Source organism: Antechinus flavipes, chromosome 3 (genome assembly GCF_016432865.1).
Source record: "Antechinus flavipes isolate AdamAnt ecotype Samford, QLD, Australia chromosome 3, AdamAnt_v2, whole genome shotgun sequence".
In the NCBI taxonomy this organism is placed as follows: Eukaryota; Metazoa; Chordata; class Mammalia; order Dasyuromorphia; family Dasyuridae; genus Antechinus; species Antechinus flavipes.
In genome coordinates, this window is record NC_067400.1 from 300,737,485 (window position 1) to 300,754,330 (window position 16,846).

At 31.7% G+C, this 16,846-nt stretch overlaps 1 protein-coding gene across 1 annotated transcript in view; it reads left to right on the top strand.

The window, feature by feature from the left end:
- The window catches only part of LOC127554039 (T-cell receptor-associated transmembrane adapter 1), a 58,309-nt gene that overhangs the window by 33,193 nt on the left and 8,270 nt on the right, over positions 1 to 16,846 (top strand). Inside the window, exons 4-5 of the mRNA XM_051985257.1 lie at positions 14,597 to 14,658; positions 16,501 to 16,586. Of these exons, the coding sequence (XP_051841217.1) occupies positions 14,597 to 14,658; positions 16,501 to 16,586 (148 nt within the window). The remainder of the gene's footprint in view (positions 1 to 14,596; positions 14,659 to 16,500; positions 16,587 to 16,846) is intronic.

The window sequence follows — 16,846 nt, forward strand, 5'->3', positions numbered from 1 at the left end:
ATTGTGATGTTACTTAGAGTTTTCTTTTGGGTATTTCTTTCAGAAGGTGACCAGTGGATTCTATTTCCACTTTGTACTCTTGATTCTAAGAGATCTAGGGACTTTTATTTTAAGATTTATTAAAATATGAAATATAAAATAGCTATTCACTTAGTCCAATGATTTTCAACATTTTTCTCTTCTCTCTTTTTTCGAGGTCAGGTTTTTTTCTATGAGATATCTTACATCTTTTCTAATTATTTTAATCTTCTGATTTTGTTTTAATATTTGCTGCTTCTTGAAGTCATTCATTTGTTTTTGATCTATTCTATCTCTTATGATATAAAGATAAAAAGAATAATGTTTGTTGTTACAGTAAGCTTTTGCCCTTCTTGCAACAAACTATTAATTCTCTTTCCAATTCTTCCTTCTATAGATTTCATTTCTTTTTCATTTTTTTCCTTCAGGGGCTCTCATTTAATCAGGAAGGATATTTTTAGAATTTTTTAAAGACCCTCTGGCTTTAGCTCTTTTAAAATCCCAGTTGTATTGTTGTCCAGGAAATGATTCTCATTGGAACTTTGTAAATGTTTAGAAGTCAATATCTACTTCTGAGTTTGTCTCTTGTGTTTCTCTGTCATTATGATGGCTTTTTATGATGGAATTTTTCTTTGATTTGCTTGTTCTTCCAGCTTTTTTCCTGTTCTTCATATTTGATTTTAGGACTGGGTTCTGTGCATTTCTGGAAGGTCTGGGTTAGTTTGCTGCTTTTTTGTTATGTTGTTCCAGGATCTCAAGGACAGGCCAAAGATTTGCAATTCTTCAGTGCTCCAAAAGTGGTCTGCTTGCTGCTGCTGGTTAGAACTCTGTAAATTCTTGGTCTGGGTTTGATTCTATATTAGAATAGCCTGCTGCTAGATTCAGTTTCTATAGGCAATCTGGAGGGCTTTGTTTACTCAAAGAGGCAAGATGGTGGACTCTCCTTTGGTCTAGGATTCCCGCCTTACTTTTTCCTTTATAGGCTGTACAAGATGCTGGAAGTGAGAATGCTCTATATCTGGGGTCTGAACTATATCATTGCTGATGTTGGCTTATTATCATAGGGTGATAAAGTATAAGATCACAGATTTAAAATTCAAACAGACGCCAGAATTTACTCCAATATCTTCATTTTACAAATTAGAAAACAAATATAGGGATGACTTGTCCAATGTCACATAGATAATACGCACATCTTGTAGTCCATCCGAATACTGATAGCTCTTTAGAAAATGAAAAAATCTTTATTTTTTTTCCTTTTGCATTTGGAAAAAAGATTTTCTGATTTTAAACTGAGTTCAAGATTTATATCACATGTGACTCAGATCCAGAATTCTAACCTCATGTGAACCAGTTTTATCTTTTCTGTAATGATAATCTTTACAGTATGTCATTTTATCAATCCCCAGGATGACCTTAAAAATATCTGAATTTAGTCGTTTTTAGCTTTCCAGTAGAAACTTTCAATTCTGTTGCATGAATTAGACTAACAATAAGCATTTAAACATACCAGAGAGTAAGAAAAAGAAAAGAAAAAGGATATATCCAGTTAGCAAAGAAATTATCATCACAGGATGCTTTGCATAGTAGTTCATTTGTTTATTCCCAATTACAATCCCCACCAAATATATGGTCTTATGTAATATTACTGTGAGTTTCTAACACACAGCTCAGTTTAATTTGCCATTCTCATTTCTAAAGTTAATTGTATCTCCTACTTTGGCATCTGTGGCTTTTTCTCTTATCTTTTGTGAAGTACCCTATCATCATCTTTCCCTCACTGTGACATCTGCTGCATTTATACAATATCTTGTTTACTACAGTACCATAGTCTCTCAGCATGACCCTACTTCCTGGAGCTCTCAACTTACTCCAAGAACTCTTCATGGCCTACTCAACAGCTGCTGCTTGTCCACTATTCAATCTAGAGGTTAATCTTCCTCTTCTGATTGCTTATCATCAGAAGTCCCTGATCATATATTCATATGAATATGTCCTCAGAACCTTTGATGTGTTCTTGGATTCTTTTGACATGAATCAATTCAACATTTATTTTTCAAAATAAAATGCTGAAGATTTATCACAAAATCTTCGAGCTGGACAAGCTCATAAAAACTTTTATAAAACAAAACTGAGGTCCAGAAAGATTCAGTTACTTGTCCAAAAATCAATCAACAAGTATTTATTAAGTACCTACCATGCTTCAGAAACTATGTTAGATGCTGGGTATTTAAATATAAAAATGGAATGATTATTTGCAAAGAGTTCATATTCCAGTTTAGAAAACAAGAAGTCCATATATAAAAATATATATATATGTACATATATATGTATTATATGTATATAAATACATTTAAATATAAAAAGAAAAATTACAAAGTAGTTTGTAATAGAGAGCAATGGCAGTTGGAGGATTTATGAAAGGCTTCATGTAGAAAGTGCAGTTTAGCCTGTTCTCTAAAAGAGACCATTAACATCCAGGCCCACAGTCCATGATCTTGAAATGCCCATAGAATGTGAGTTTCCTACTCATGGGTTTAACTACTAGATTTCTGTAAGTGTGTACCCACTCTTTTCCATGAACAATATGTACAAAATTGAGAGAGTAACCAAGGTTTATATTGTGTATTGTCATATTTTCAAAATTCTTGCTTTTATTTCAATAGAGCCAATACTATAATTATTATTTTTATTTCTTGTTTAGTGAATGTTTCATGTTAAAAGTTGAAAAAAAATGTTGAAGAAAATATTTTGTAGAAGCAATGAGGAGAAAGTGGATTCCAAACATGGAGAATCAGGCAATGCTATTATTAGGACTATAATTAGAGGAGACCAGCCCAGGAGTTGGGGTTTGTGAGGATGAATGGATCAGATAAAATATATTGTAAATAATTTTGCTTCATTTTATCAGCTTGGGGAAGCATCAGTAGGGACACCATGCATAGAGCACTGGGCCTGGAGTCAGGAAGATGAGTTTTCCTGAGTTCAAATGTGAACTCAGACACTCACTAGCTGTGTGACCCTGATCAATTCACTTCACCCTGTTTGCATCTATTTCCTCATGAGCTGGAGAAGGACATGGCAAAGTACCCCAGTATCTTTGCCAAGAAAACCCCAGGAAGAGGCAGGCAGAACTGAAACAACTCAACAATAACAGCAACAATAATAGAGGTAGTAGTAGATGGAATATTTAAAGAGAAAGGGTGGTTAACAGTTTTCAGTAAATAATTAGTATAAACACAAATTTGTTTACTTTAGGCAGAGTCAAGTGTAGAGTCCGAGTTAGCTATAGGTCAGCTTTCAGAATATAAGAAGGACATGGTGGCATTATCTCAATGTTTTAAAAAATTTCCTTGAAGTGGACATGTGTATATATATTTTCTTTATTGTGCTGGTTGGTGGAAAAGAAGTAGGAGCATGTGCTATATCTGTTTTTCTTTTGCTTATTGTTGTGTTTCATGACCATGTTTGATATCTAAAGATAAATTAGATAAAGCATTTAAAAATCCATTTATTATATTGGATAGAGTACTGAATGTTGGATAAAGAAGACATTTTCATGAGTTCAAATCCAGCCTTAGACATTAATCTTGTATGTCTCAGTTCCTGATCTGTAAAAGGAGAAGGAAATGGCAAACTATTCCAGTATCTTTGCCAAGAAAACTCCCTCAAAATAATCTGCTGGTTTGTCTCCACTCAAATTTCTCCCCATCCTAGTCCATCTTGCACTCAATTATTAAATGGATTCCCATTCATTAAAGTACAGTGGCTCCCTATTACCTTCAGTATCAAATATCAAATCCTCTGTTGGGCTTTTAAAGTCCTTTATCTCCTGGCCACTGCTTATATTTGTGATTTTTTTTAAACTTGTTATCTCCCATGTTATTTAAGATCCAGTAATACTGGTCTCCTTGCTATTCTTTGTACTTAGATTTCCCATCTCTAAAAAAAAGATTAAAAAGACTAAAGATCTAAAAATTTGTCTAAAAATAGTCTTTCCGTAGCTCTCTTAGGATAGCTACCTCCTGTCTGTTGGTTATCTTTAATTTATACTTTATATATTTTGTTTATATATAATTGTTTCCTTTCATCTTCCCCATTAGACTTAGCTCTTTAAAAACATTGGTAGCCTTTTAACCTTTCTTTTTGTATTCTCAGTGTCTTGTATATAGTAGCTACCTAATAAATATCTGTTGACTACTGTTTGACTGACTTTACACAGACTTTTTTTTCCTATCATAGACTGTGCTCCATATTCACAGAATCTCAGAATCTTTACCTCCTTTAAAAAGCTTAGGTCAAATGCTACTTTTTACATCCTCCAAAAGATATCTTATATTTATGTAATTCTTCCTAAGCAGTAATATATGTTGTCTCTCTCAATAAAGTGTTAAGTTCTTCTAGGGCAGTGATAATTTCTTTATTGTTTTTGCATACCTAGCATAATGTATATCACATAGAAGAAACTTAAGAAATATTTCTTGATTTATTGATTGAATAGGGTCACAAAGTATATATTTTCTAGGGTACCCCAATGTAACCAAAGAAATATGATCTTTCAGGGGAAACTTAGTCAAATCAGGCAGGAATTCAATTTTGGATCTAGGCCAAATGTCAATAGTATTTTTATCTTTCCAACATAAGCTCATTGATGTGTTTATTTTGAGAATCAATCCATCCTCCATGTAGGAACATCAACCACATTTACAAAAGCAGAAATAATAGTAATGCTTGCAATAGCCCATGAGCCTTTTTTGGCACTGGGAAGCAAAAGCATTTTTTAACTTGTTGGTTGGATAAATGCTCCTGAATAATAGCTTATTTGGGATGATTAATCATCAGAGACGTGCATGTACACTCAGGGCACTGCAGTATAAATCACATCTTATTTTCATTTGTAGGGAATGAAATGATGTTCATATTTGGGTATGATTTATCATTTGCAGGTTGCATCTGCTATCTATAGGATAGATTGTGCCTTATTAAAAATCATTCACTGTTTGCTACTTGAACTTCTTGGCCGAAGAAAAATTGCCACCAGGGAGTACTTTGCATCCTACTGTTAACCCTGTGCTGACAGGAAACAGTTATTTACATCAGCCTGAACAATGTGCTTGCTTTAGGCTTGATTTTAAAAATCTTATTCTTATTGTTATTATGCCAATAATTATAAGTATACACAATCTCATCTCTTATTAACCATGGAGCAATTGCCTTGATGGATAATTCTAGCATTTCTGTGGTAATCTGTTTTCAGTGTTATAATAGCTACCATTTATGTAATACTTTATGGTCATTATTTCATTTGATCCTTACAAAAATGCTGGAAAACGTATTATTATTATCATCACTCTTTTCGGATGAGGAAATTGAAACAGGCAGAGGTTTAAGTGACTTGCCCAGTCACTGAGTGACTGAGGTAGAATTTGAACACAGGTTTTCCTGATTTCTACATCCAGGATTCTGTGAACTATACTACCTACATATCTCTGGGTATTATAACCTTAATATCTTTGAATCCATTCACCAGTAGTCTCGATCATAAGCCCTTCAATAGCTAGCTTTGTATCTGAACATTGTCAGGATCAGTGGATGCTAGTGACCTCTGTTCCTTTCCAGCAACCACAACTAGATTATTAGGCAAGCGACTGGCTCTGGTTTCTCTTCTACTGTTTCAATTCAGGCAGAGGTCTCTCTCTCAGTCTGGGGCAGTGTCCTTATCTGTTCACTGGGTATTGTAATTTTTCATTATTTGAAATATGACAAACAGGTTCTCCTTATGTACTATCATCAGCCACCACCATTCATATGTCATTAGTTCATGGTCCAATCTCTTTCTTCCTTTGCTTCTTCCCCAAGGATGCTTTCTAGGAAGTATGCACCATAGACATGATCACTGAACCAAGGCTTCATAGGAATCCAACAACTTAGAGCTTTCTCCAAAGAAGAGAAATTCTGATATGTTGTTTATGAGGAAAACATTTGAAACAAAGATTAAAACAGTTAAAATAAGAAGCTAACACAAAATATACTATGTTTTAACCGAAATTTTTTAAAGTAAGAAGAAAAAACAAGACCTCAGACAAAGCAATAGCAAAAATAGATTTGATTCAAAGAGATAAATAGGGAAGCTATGATGAAATGTAACATAGTAATGAGTTAATATTAATACTTCACACATTTGTATCAAATTGCATATGATCTAAATGCTTAATGGAAAAACTAAAATAAGTTATTAGGAGAAATAGATGGTAAGAATAATAGTTGGGACCTTATGATACATGATTAAGATTGTAAAATCCAACCAAAAAAGAAAGAAATCAACGATATTATTAAAATTTTATAAAAGTTAAATACAAAAGTCTTATTGAATGGAAAATTTAAACAATATAGATATTTCTGAGATGTGCATGGGACATATATAGAAATTGATTATGTAATATATAGAGGTATAAAAATCTAAAAAAAAAATCAGAAAAACAGAAATGTGAAACACATATTTTGCTGATCATATGGCAATGAAAATTTTATTCCAGAAAGGATGATCAAATAAAAGATTAAAAATAGAGAAAAAATAATTTAATCCTAAAGAATTGGTAGATCAAAGAATAAATTGAAGGAACAATAATTAACTTCATTAGTGATAACTGACAATGATGATGAAAATAGTTGGGACACAGCCAGAGTCTTAAAAGAAAATGAATGTCTCTAAACATTTAAATTAATCAAAGAGGAAGAACAGATCATTAAATTGGACATGTAACTGAAAAAACAAACAAACATAGAAAACTAACAAATTTTAAAAGTCCAATTAAATACAAATAAAAAATTTTGAAAATCAATTAAGAAATTTCAAAATAGTGAAAGAAAAGCCATTGAATTGATATATAAAACCAGGAACTAATTATAAAAATGAAAACCATTAGCAAATTTTATTTAAAGAAGAAAAAAAACAAACTTCTAATACCAAAAACAACAACAACAACAGAATTCACAATTTAAAAAAAAGAAATAAAAGAATTCATTGTAAATATGACAACTCAAATGAAATGTATGAGTATTTACAAAAGAGTATTTACAAAAACGATAAAATAGCTTAAATAACAGAATAAGGAATAAAGAAGCGAAATAACACTAGTACTAAAAAAAGAAATGAAACAAACCATAAATAAATTTCAAAAGAAATATAAAACCAAAATTTAAAATGGATTTACAAGTTAATTCCATCAAACATTTAAAGAATAATTAATTAGAATATGATATAAACTGTTGGAAGAATAAGAAAAGAAATCCTGTTAAACCCCTAGTAAAAAACTATAGACTAATATCGCTAGTGAATATTGGCACAAACATTTAAAATAAAATATTAACAGAGAAACTATAGCAACATATTACAGACTTTATATGAAGACCATGTAGGATTTATACCAGGAACATATGGTTGGTAGACCAAAATAATAGGAACAATAAAAGTCAGATGACTACATTCATAGCAGAAAAAACCTTTGACAGAATACAACATCTGTTCCTGCTAAAAACATGAACAAATAGAACTTTCCTTAATAGGACAAATACATAGTATCGATCTAAAAATGAGCCAGTATTATATGTAATGAGAATAAATTAAAGACCATTCTACTAAGCTTAAGAGTAAAGCAGAGATATTTATTATCAATGATAGAGCTAGAAATGCTAGCCATAGTAATGAGATAAGAACAAAAAAATTGATAGAACATTTATATGCAAAGAGAAAACAGAATTGTTACCTTTTGTTGGTAGTAAGATAGTTTATTTAAAGAACAATAGAAAGTCAACTAAAAATTAATGGAAGCAATTTAGCAAAGTTGATGAATATTAAAAAAAATAGATATAAATGACCTTTTCTGGAATACCAACAAAATCAATCAGAAAGAGAATTATAAATTTATTTAAAATAACTACAAATTGTAGAAAATATTTGTGATACAAAAAAGATACAAGATCTGTATCCCAAATGCTTTGGACATAAGATATAATAAGGAAATATGTGACTGCAACTACAAAATATTATTTACAAAAATAAAAGCAGACCTAAGTAATTGGAGAAACATTAATTGCTCGTGGATAAGCCATGCTATAATAATAATAATAATAATAATAATAATAATAATAATAATAAAATGACAATATTATATAAATTAGTTTACTTATTTAGTGGCATACTACTCAGTCTACCAACAATTATCTTATAAAATTAGGAAAAATAACTATGAAATTATTCTGGAGGAACAAAAGACCAAGAGTTTCATGGGAAATAATTATTAAAAATAGGAAGAAAAGGGACTTAGCAGCACTATATCTCAAACTATATGACAAAGTCAATCAGTGAAACAATTCAAATATACAACATACAGAAATATATTAACAAAATAGTTTAGTGTTTGGTAAACTCAAAGATGCCAGCTACTGTGGCAAGAACTTACTCTTCAATAAAAACTGCTAAGAAAATTAGAAAGTGGTCTAGGAAAAACCAGGTATAAATTAACATCTCACATTAGACACCAAAATAAATTCCAAATAGGGGCATCATGTAGACATGAAGGATGAAACCATAAACAAATGACTGAAAAATGAATCACCTTTCATATATATTTATAGAAGACCATTTCATGACCACCAAAGGGAAAAGAGGAACAAAATTTCTTGTTGTTCAGTCAATTTAGTCATGTATGAATCTTTATGATCTCATTTGGGATTTTGGCAAAGATATTGAAGTGGTTTGCCATTTCTTTCTCCAGCTTAATTTATAGATGAGAAAATTGAGGTAAATAGAGTCAAATGGCTTGCCCAGAGTAACACAGCGACTAAGTGTCCGAGGTCAGATTTAGACTCAAGAAGATAAGTATTTTTTGTGTGTGTGTGCTGAGGCAATTGGGATTAAGTGACTTGCCCAGAGTCATACAGCTAGGAAGTGTTAAGTGTCTGAGATCAGATCTGAACTCATTTGAACTCTTGATTTAAGGGCTGGTGCTCTATCCACTGTGCCACCTAGCTGCCCTAAGATAAGTGTTTTTTTATTCCAAGTCAGATACTGTATCCACTGTACCACCAAGTCACTCAGTCAGAGAAGATAAAATGAACTCTTTTAATTGCATAAAATTAATAAGTTTCTGTGCAAAACTAAATGCAGTTAAAATTAAAGTTGAAATAGGTAACTATAAAAACAACCCTTGAAGTAAGTTTCTTTGACAAAAATATCATTTCCAAAATATAATATATTTAATCAAATTCATAGGACTAAGAGCCATTCCCAAACTGATAAATGACCAAAGGATATGAAAAGGGAGTTTTAAAAAGAGGAAATGCAAGCCATTTTTATCTTATTTTTGACTTACTTTATGAAAAAAAAAAAAAAAACATGGTCCAAATTACTAATATTAAGATAAATGAAATTTAAAGCAAATCAGGAGTTTTGCCTCTGAGCCATCAGATTGGCAAAATTGACAAATCTGGGGAATTATAAATTAAATAAAATAAACAAATAATTTTGAAAGTCTTAAGACCTCTCTGATCAATGCAAACAAACAGCCAAGATTTGAAAGGACTGATAATGATTTCCCTACCTCCTACAGTTATGGGAGATTCAAGCAGTATCTCCAGTGCACAATGTTTTGCATATAGTAAATGCTTAATAAATACTTTATTCATTCATACAGAATGAGAAATGATTCTGTGTGAAAAATTGTTCCTTGATTTTGCATATTGGCTATAAGAGTTTTCTTTTTCTCTAGGGGAGAGGTAGAAGAAAAAGAAACCAGATTTTTTGTTAATTGAAAAAAATTAATTTAAAAAACCAAACAAACTAAAAAGAGCTGTTCGCGAATGAGTGTTTGTGGATCTAAACCCATGTTGGAGAGGTTCTATTAAGCTCAATTATTCCTTCATTATATTATTCTTATAATCTATGTATAATAAGTACTATGAATTTGCCAGCATAGACATTCCTACCGGGTATATAGATTGAAATAATTCCACATCTTTTTATCTCCTGTGACTTTTATTCATATTTTCCTATAAAATCCTCCCTAAAAGATCTGACCAATGAATAGCACTTTCTTGTTTTTCTTTTAGGATCTCAAGGATATCACCAAATCACTTAGGTTGTTCAATATAGCACAATAGAAAAATCCTTATTTTTAGAGTCAGAGGACCTAAATTAAAAACCTTTCTTTGCCAACATAAATAATTTTGATCATGTTGCCTAACCACATTGTGCCTCAATTTCCTTTAATGTAAAATGAATGGATTGAAATAGATGACTATAGATGTATCATCAGATCTGAATCCATTATTCTGATTCATCTATTTCACAAACAGACCAAAATATATGAAAATTGTATATTATATGTAATAATTCCACATTAATTAAAACATTTTATATTTAAACACTACTTTTGTAAACATTACAGTTTACAAAACATGTTTACTCATATAATTTCACTTTATTCTCATGACAAACTTATTAGATTCGTTATATTTCCTAAATCAGAGTTGAAAAACTCAAGCATTATTCCATAGGTGACATCTTATAGAAATACCAATTCTTTTAAGGTTCAAAAATATTTGCACATCTACTTTAACTTTATAGATCTGGCAAAATCATATCAATATTCTTATACTTCCTTCTATTTTTTTTTGGCATTTTCCTTTCCTTTATCACATAAGTTTTTTCTTCTTCTAAATAGCAGCACCATTTGCTGCTATTTATCACACAATATTATAATCAATCTGAAATTTTCTTTTGTTAAATTGGTCATGAGTGATGGCCAGTCATTCATTTTATCACCTCCATTCATTCCTCTAAGGCTGGGGTGGGGAACTCTCAGACAAGTTCTCAAAATCATTGATGTAATCAATCTCATGTTATAATAAGCTGAAAGCCAGATGCAACAATCTTCCATCGTTTGAGTTCTATAAGTTGATAATTTTGTATGTATAGAGAATGATATTATAAATATCCAAATGGCCCTTGGCAGAAAAAATGTTTCTCCATCCCTGCTTTAAGAGAATGGGAATTTCTAGTGCTATGTTTTCCCTATAAAGGAGAGATGAGATTGTAAACAAATACTAAAGTAATTAGTTTATTAATTCCAAAAAGGAGGTAGCGACTGACTGTTCCTCAGATCCTAAGAGATCTGTCCTTAGAGTTAGATGGTTTGTACTTCATGAATATTTTGAGGTCAGTTTATTCTTATACTCAAGGCCTTATCTGTTTTATGCTTTTGCTTATTCTACTGTTCTTCTTAAGCTCCTACCAAAAAAATACTCCTCTTAATAAAGTAATATTTCACTCAGTAATATTTCATCGAGTAATATTTAAGCATTTATTTTCAATGACAATTGAAGTCTAAAAATATGATATATAAATAAATGTCTGACTTAAAAAGAATGATTTTCTTAAAATATTTTATTGATAATTTTTATTTTTACATATTTCATTTTTGAGTATTCTTTTCCTTTTCACTATCAACAGATCATCTTTAAAATAAATAATTTTTTAAAAATAGAAAAAAATCACTTCAGCAAAAGTAATGAATATACCAACTAAATCTGATAATATATGGAATATTTCACACACAATCTCTGCAGAGATGGGAAAAGGTTCATTTTCTTTCTAATGATAATAAACCTGGTCATTATAATAATAGTGTGCATTTCTATTGTCATTGTTATTTTTCTCTGTTTATATTATTGAAATAGTACATATTGATTTCATTTCTTAGTTTTTCATTTTGGGTCAGTTTATATGTCTTTTCATGTTTATCTGAATTTATTTCACTTTCAATTTCTTATAACAATGAAATATTCCATTACATTCATGTATCACAATTTATATATTCACTCACCATTGGAATTTGCTTTGTTTCAGTGCTTTGCAAGTAATTGTTTTCTCTTATGGTTGGACAGTTCATAGTTCTGACATTTTATGAGTGTGTCTGTATTATTGTAGTAAAATCTCACCCTTAATGCAAATTGTTCATCTTGTTTCAAATTTTTTATTCTTTTAAAAATTGTTTAAATCAGTTGGCTACTTACCTATTAGAAAATTAAGACATGACTTGCATGACAATATATGATATATAGTTGCTTTCCAAATGATAGCTCACTTTCTTATCCTAGTTATACTAATTGTTAGTATAAAAACAATTCAGTTTTATGAAATTGAAGTGATCTGTTTTATCTTTTTTGATTACCTCTACCTAGAATCAATACACTTGGTTGTATTAGCCCAAATTGCCAATACCAGACAAGCATTATACATCATAGTTTAGTCCATAGCTCCTGAGAACCCTAAGTAATTGGTTTCACATGGTATAAATAAAGAGTTGTCAGGAAGCTCACACAGATCCTTTTTCCAAAATATGTTCTTTACCTTCCTATCAGAGGCTGAAATTTTTATTTGAACCTAAAGCCATTTCAGTTTTCAAAAGTCTTCTCTTTGCTCTTGGAAAGAGTGATAAATTGATTAGTTATTTTGCAATAAGGTATAGGCTATGATATAGATAAAAGAATATCAGACTTAAAATAGGAGATACAGATTTTTCTCTTAGAAGTATTTCACTAATTATCTGTGTAATGATGTGTGAATCCTCACCTCTTCTCCATGTAAGGGTTCTCAAAAGTAAAATAATGGCATTGAATTAGATAGTATCTAAGTCCATTCTAGCTCCAACATTGTATGCTCCTCTAAGAAATGAGATAATATTTGTAAAAAGTGCTTCCTATAGTGCCTGGCACTATAATAGTTGCTATTTTTGTTGATGTTGAGTTGTAACCCCATTTGGAGTTTTCTTAGCAAAGATATTGGTATGGCTTGCCATTTCTTTCTCCACCTCATTTTACAGATGAAGAAACTGAGGCAAACAGGATTGACTTGTCCACACAAGGTCTGAAGCCAGATTTGAATTTAAAAAGAATATCCTGATTCCAGGCCCAGAGCTTTCTCTATTGTGCCTTCTAGCTGCACTAACAGGCACTATATAAATGCTTATTCCCTTTCCATTCCTCATGGGATAGGAGCCCAGGTGTTTGAGTTAAAGAGTACAAGAAATAGAAAGTAAGATCACAGATTCAGAGCTATTTGATCATCTACAAGTCATCTGGTCCAACACACTTATTTTATAGATGAACAATCTGAGACTCAGACAGGTTAAATGTCAGTGAGCAATTGAACCCAGGTCTTCTAATTCCAGATATAGTGATCTTTCTAATATACTACATTGCTTCCCTATCATGGTGCATTTAAGGAAGTAAGTGCTAAATAAATGTTTGTCAAATGGATGATAAACAAGAGAAATAATGACAACCCATGTATTGGGCATGATTTGTGAATGGAAAGTAAAAGGTAGAATTAAAGGATGCCTGCTTAGGATAATTAAAGTATGCATCCTTGGGCAACTGGGTGGTGTGGCAGATAAGCGGGGTGGTCCTAGAGTCAGGAAGACTCATCTTTCTGAGTTCAAATGTGGCCCGAGATATGTACTAGATGTGTGACCCTTAGAAAGTTGCTTAACTCCGTCTCAGTTTGTAAATCTGCAAAATGAGCTGGACAATGGAATAACAATCCACTCCAGTGTCTTTGCCAAAAAACAAAAAACAAACCAAGAAACAAACAAACAAACAACAACAACAACAACAAAATGGAGTCACAAAGAATTGGACATAACTAAAAATGACTTAGCAAATAGTTCAGTACAAGGTAGGGATAAAGAAGAAAAGGCTACATAGTAATAAGAAATCAGAACCTTTTTTTGGGAGAGAATAGATCATCCTCATTAACTCTGTCTCAGTTTGTAAATTTGTAAAATGAGCTGGACAATGGAATGACAATTCACTCCAGTGTCTTTGCCAAAAAGCAAAAACCAAACCAAGAAACAAACAAACAACAACAACAAAAACAAATGGTGTCACAAAGAATTGGACTAAATTCTAACTAAAATAATGACTAAAATTGACTGAACAATAGCAAATGCTCAGTACAAGGTAGGGATAAAGAAGAAAAGGCTACATAGTAATAAGAAATTAGAACCTTTTTTGGAGAGAATAGACCCTCATTAATAAATGCATAACTGTTTGAAACACTGAAATTAAGTATCTCTACTTTGTCTTTGAATAGGCTAATAATCCTTAATGAAACTTGAGTTAGACAATGGATTAGAAACTCAGACTCTCAGGTCACTGCAATTTGCTATAAGATATTACTATAAATAATTCTCCTCAGCCTCAGTTTTCATAACCATAAAATATTAAGTGATAGTAATCAACCTCTATAGAGATTTGGGAAGACAACTCATTTCTATTTCTCAAGTACTTTTACTATCATAAAATACCAAGTGGTTAATAGTAGAAATGTTTCATTTTTCTTGATCTTCTTTCCCTTACTTCATTTTTTTAAAAGCCTGAATGGCAAGTAATAAAATTTGTGACAAAACCATATTTGTATGAATGAGATTTTTTTTCTCTTTGTCATAAACAGCCTAAAAAATGTATTCATTCTATATAGTAATTCCATGTAGTAATTTCATTTTCATTATTACAGGGATGATGAGTATTACATTGAAGAAGCACCAATTTATGGTAACCTTGATAATGTGCTTTCTGGTAAGTTGTATTTTATTTTAATTATGTTAAAATGGTTTTGCCGTAAATGTTATAGGAATGGGAGATTTTAATATTATCTTATTGTGTGGATTATTTATTTCTATATTACCTATAATACCACTATTGTAACATTTTAGCTAAGTCTCCAGCTACTTCAAGGTTGCTTACATTTGACTTTAATAATGATAACAATGCAGGCAAAAATTCTGTTATAGTGAATACTGATACAAAGAAAAGTTTTCTTTATAGCAAAGCTATTTCTAGTACAGAAATAGAAATCATGCTCTGTTGCCCTGGTTACAACAAATTTTCTAAAAAGTATAACCCAGAACAGTAAAAGTTTTCTTTTGGTTCCTGGTTATTCTAATTAAAGGATTTGTGCTGTTTAATTTTAGGAAAGAGGTAAGAAGAACTTAACTGCAGCAGAGCTCTTTATAATTCTTTTAAGCTGGTATGGAACGGCAATCTTGATACAATTACCATCATCCTTTCCTAATTGACATATCCCAACTACTTAAGTAGAATGCACCAATATCTCTTTACCATTAACCAAAATTGGGAGGAAAAGAGTTGGTAACACATGCATGGAATTTTCCTTGTCACCTACGGAGTTCTAGATTTTTTTTTTAACTTGCTAAATTACAGGAGACTTCATTTCTTTTTTTAATCTCTCCATCCTAGCATCTTTGATTTCAGACACCATGCTAATTTTTAACATGTGGTCGTCTCCTTTATATAACTGTGTTTCCAAAGATTTCTAGAATATGCCTAGATTATTTTTAAAGGCTTCTTCCCCACCTCCTGCATTTTCCTTTCTATGCTTTTTTCTCTTATGAGTTAGGAAAACCTAAAAAACTAAGTGTATATATTGTCTAGGGCAGTCAGGTGGCACATTGGATAGAGTGGCAGGCCTGCAGTCAGGTACATATTGTCTGAAAGCTGAGGCATGAAGAGGAAAAAGGGGTAAAGCAAAGGCTCTCATATCTTTGTCTCCTTAATAAGAAATAATGAAATTTTGCTGGCTTATCAAAGCTATACAGAGAGGTTATTTAGAACAAAACTCAAGAAAAACAGGGACTTTTTATCAGTGTTTTCTGGATATATTCCTTAAAGTAAACTCACTTTCTCAAGCTTATAGATTTCCACTACTTAAAGGCATTGTTTATCTTTTAGCCCAGCAAATTTCATTTTATTTCTTATTCATACCCACTCAACCAAATACTAATTTGCATTTCAACTAAATTGTTATACCTTCCTAATCTTTAGTAATGGATAAGCCTTACAAGGCAAAAAGACTGAGGCCCTAAGCCTGACTCACACATTTATCTGTTATAAGATCCTGGATGAGTGATTTATTTTCTCTGGACCTCATTTTCTTCACCCATAAATGAGGAAGTTGGACTTAATGACTCCCAAGGTCTCTTGCTGTTCTAAATCTATTATCCTTTGATCCTATGAGTTTTCTAGAAACCATAATATTTAAACATTATTCTCCTTGCATGTCCATAACATGCTTTGGGTTTCTATATTATAATTACTTTCCCACTGGAGTTTCCATTGAGGGTGGAAAATGGATTAATATGATTCTGTCCTCTAGCTGATTAATTTTCTGCTCACCATTAAGTTTGTGATGAGGCAGACATTGTAGATACTTACTACAGAAGGAACTACATAAATTGAACCACTTCTTTTTTCCAGTAGAGAGAGAGAGTGACTCAAAAAGCCATGTGTTATTCACAGCTTCAGACTTACTTGTAAATGCTGTTTTCAGCCCACATTTTAATTTGAGCTACAAATTTTCCATTTGTCTCCATTCTAACCATATTCTTTTTAACTCACAAGGACCAGCGGAAGAAAGCTGCTATGAACAAATGAAAGCCCGGCCAGAGAGAGTTGTAAATGAAAAGCAGGAACTCTGTCCTATGCAGGTGATTTTTCCTTTGGGGCTCATAGACAAATTTAAGGGGAAAGCGAGGCCTAATAAGGCAATTAGATGATACAGCAGATAGATAGAGTGCTGGTCATGGAGTCAGGAAGATCTTACTTTGGTACTTGGTAAATGTCTGCTCTGGAAAAATCATTTACCTTCTATTTGATTCAGTTTCCTCATCTATAAAATGGGGATAATAATAACACCACTCCTGGAGTGTAAGTGAGAATCAAATGAGGTAATATTTGTAAAATGCTT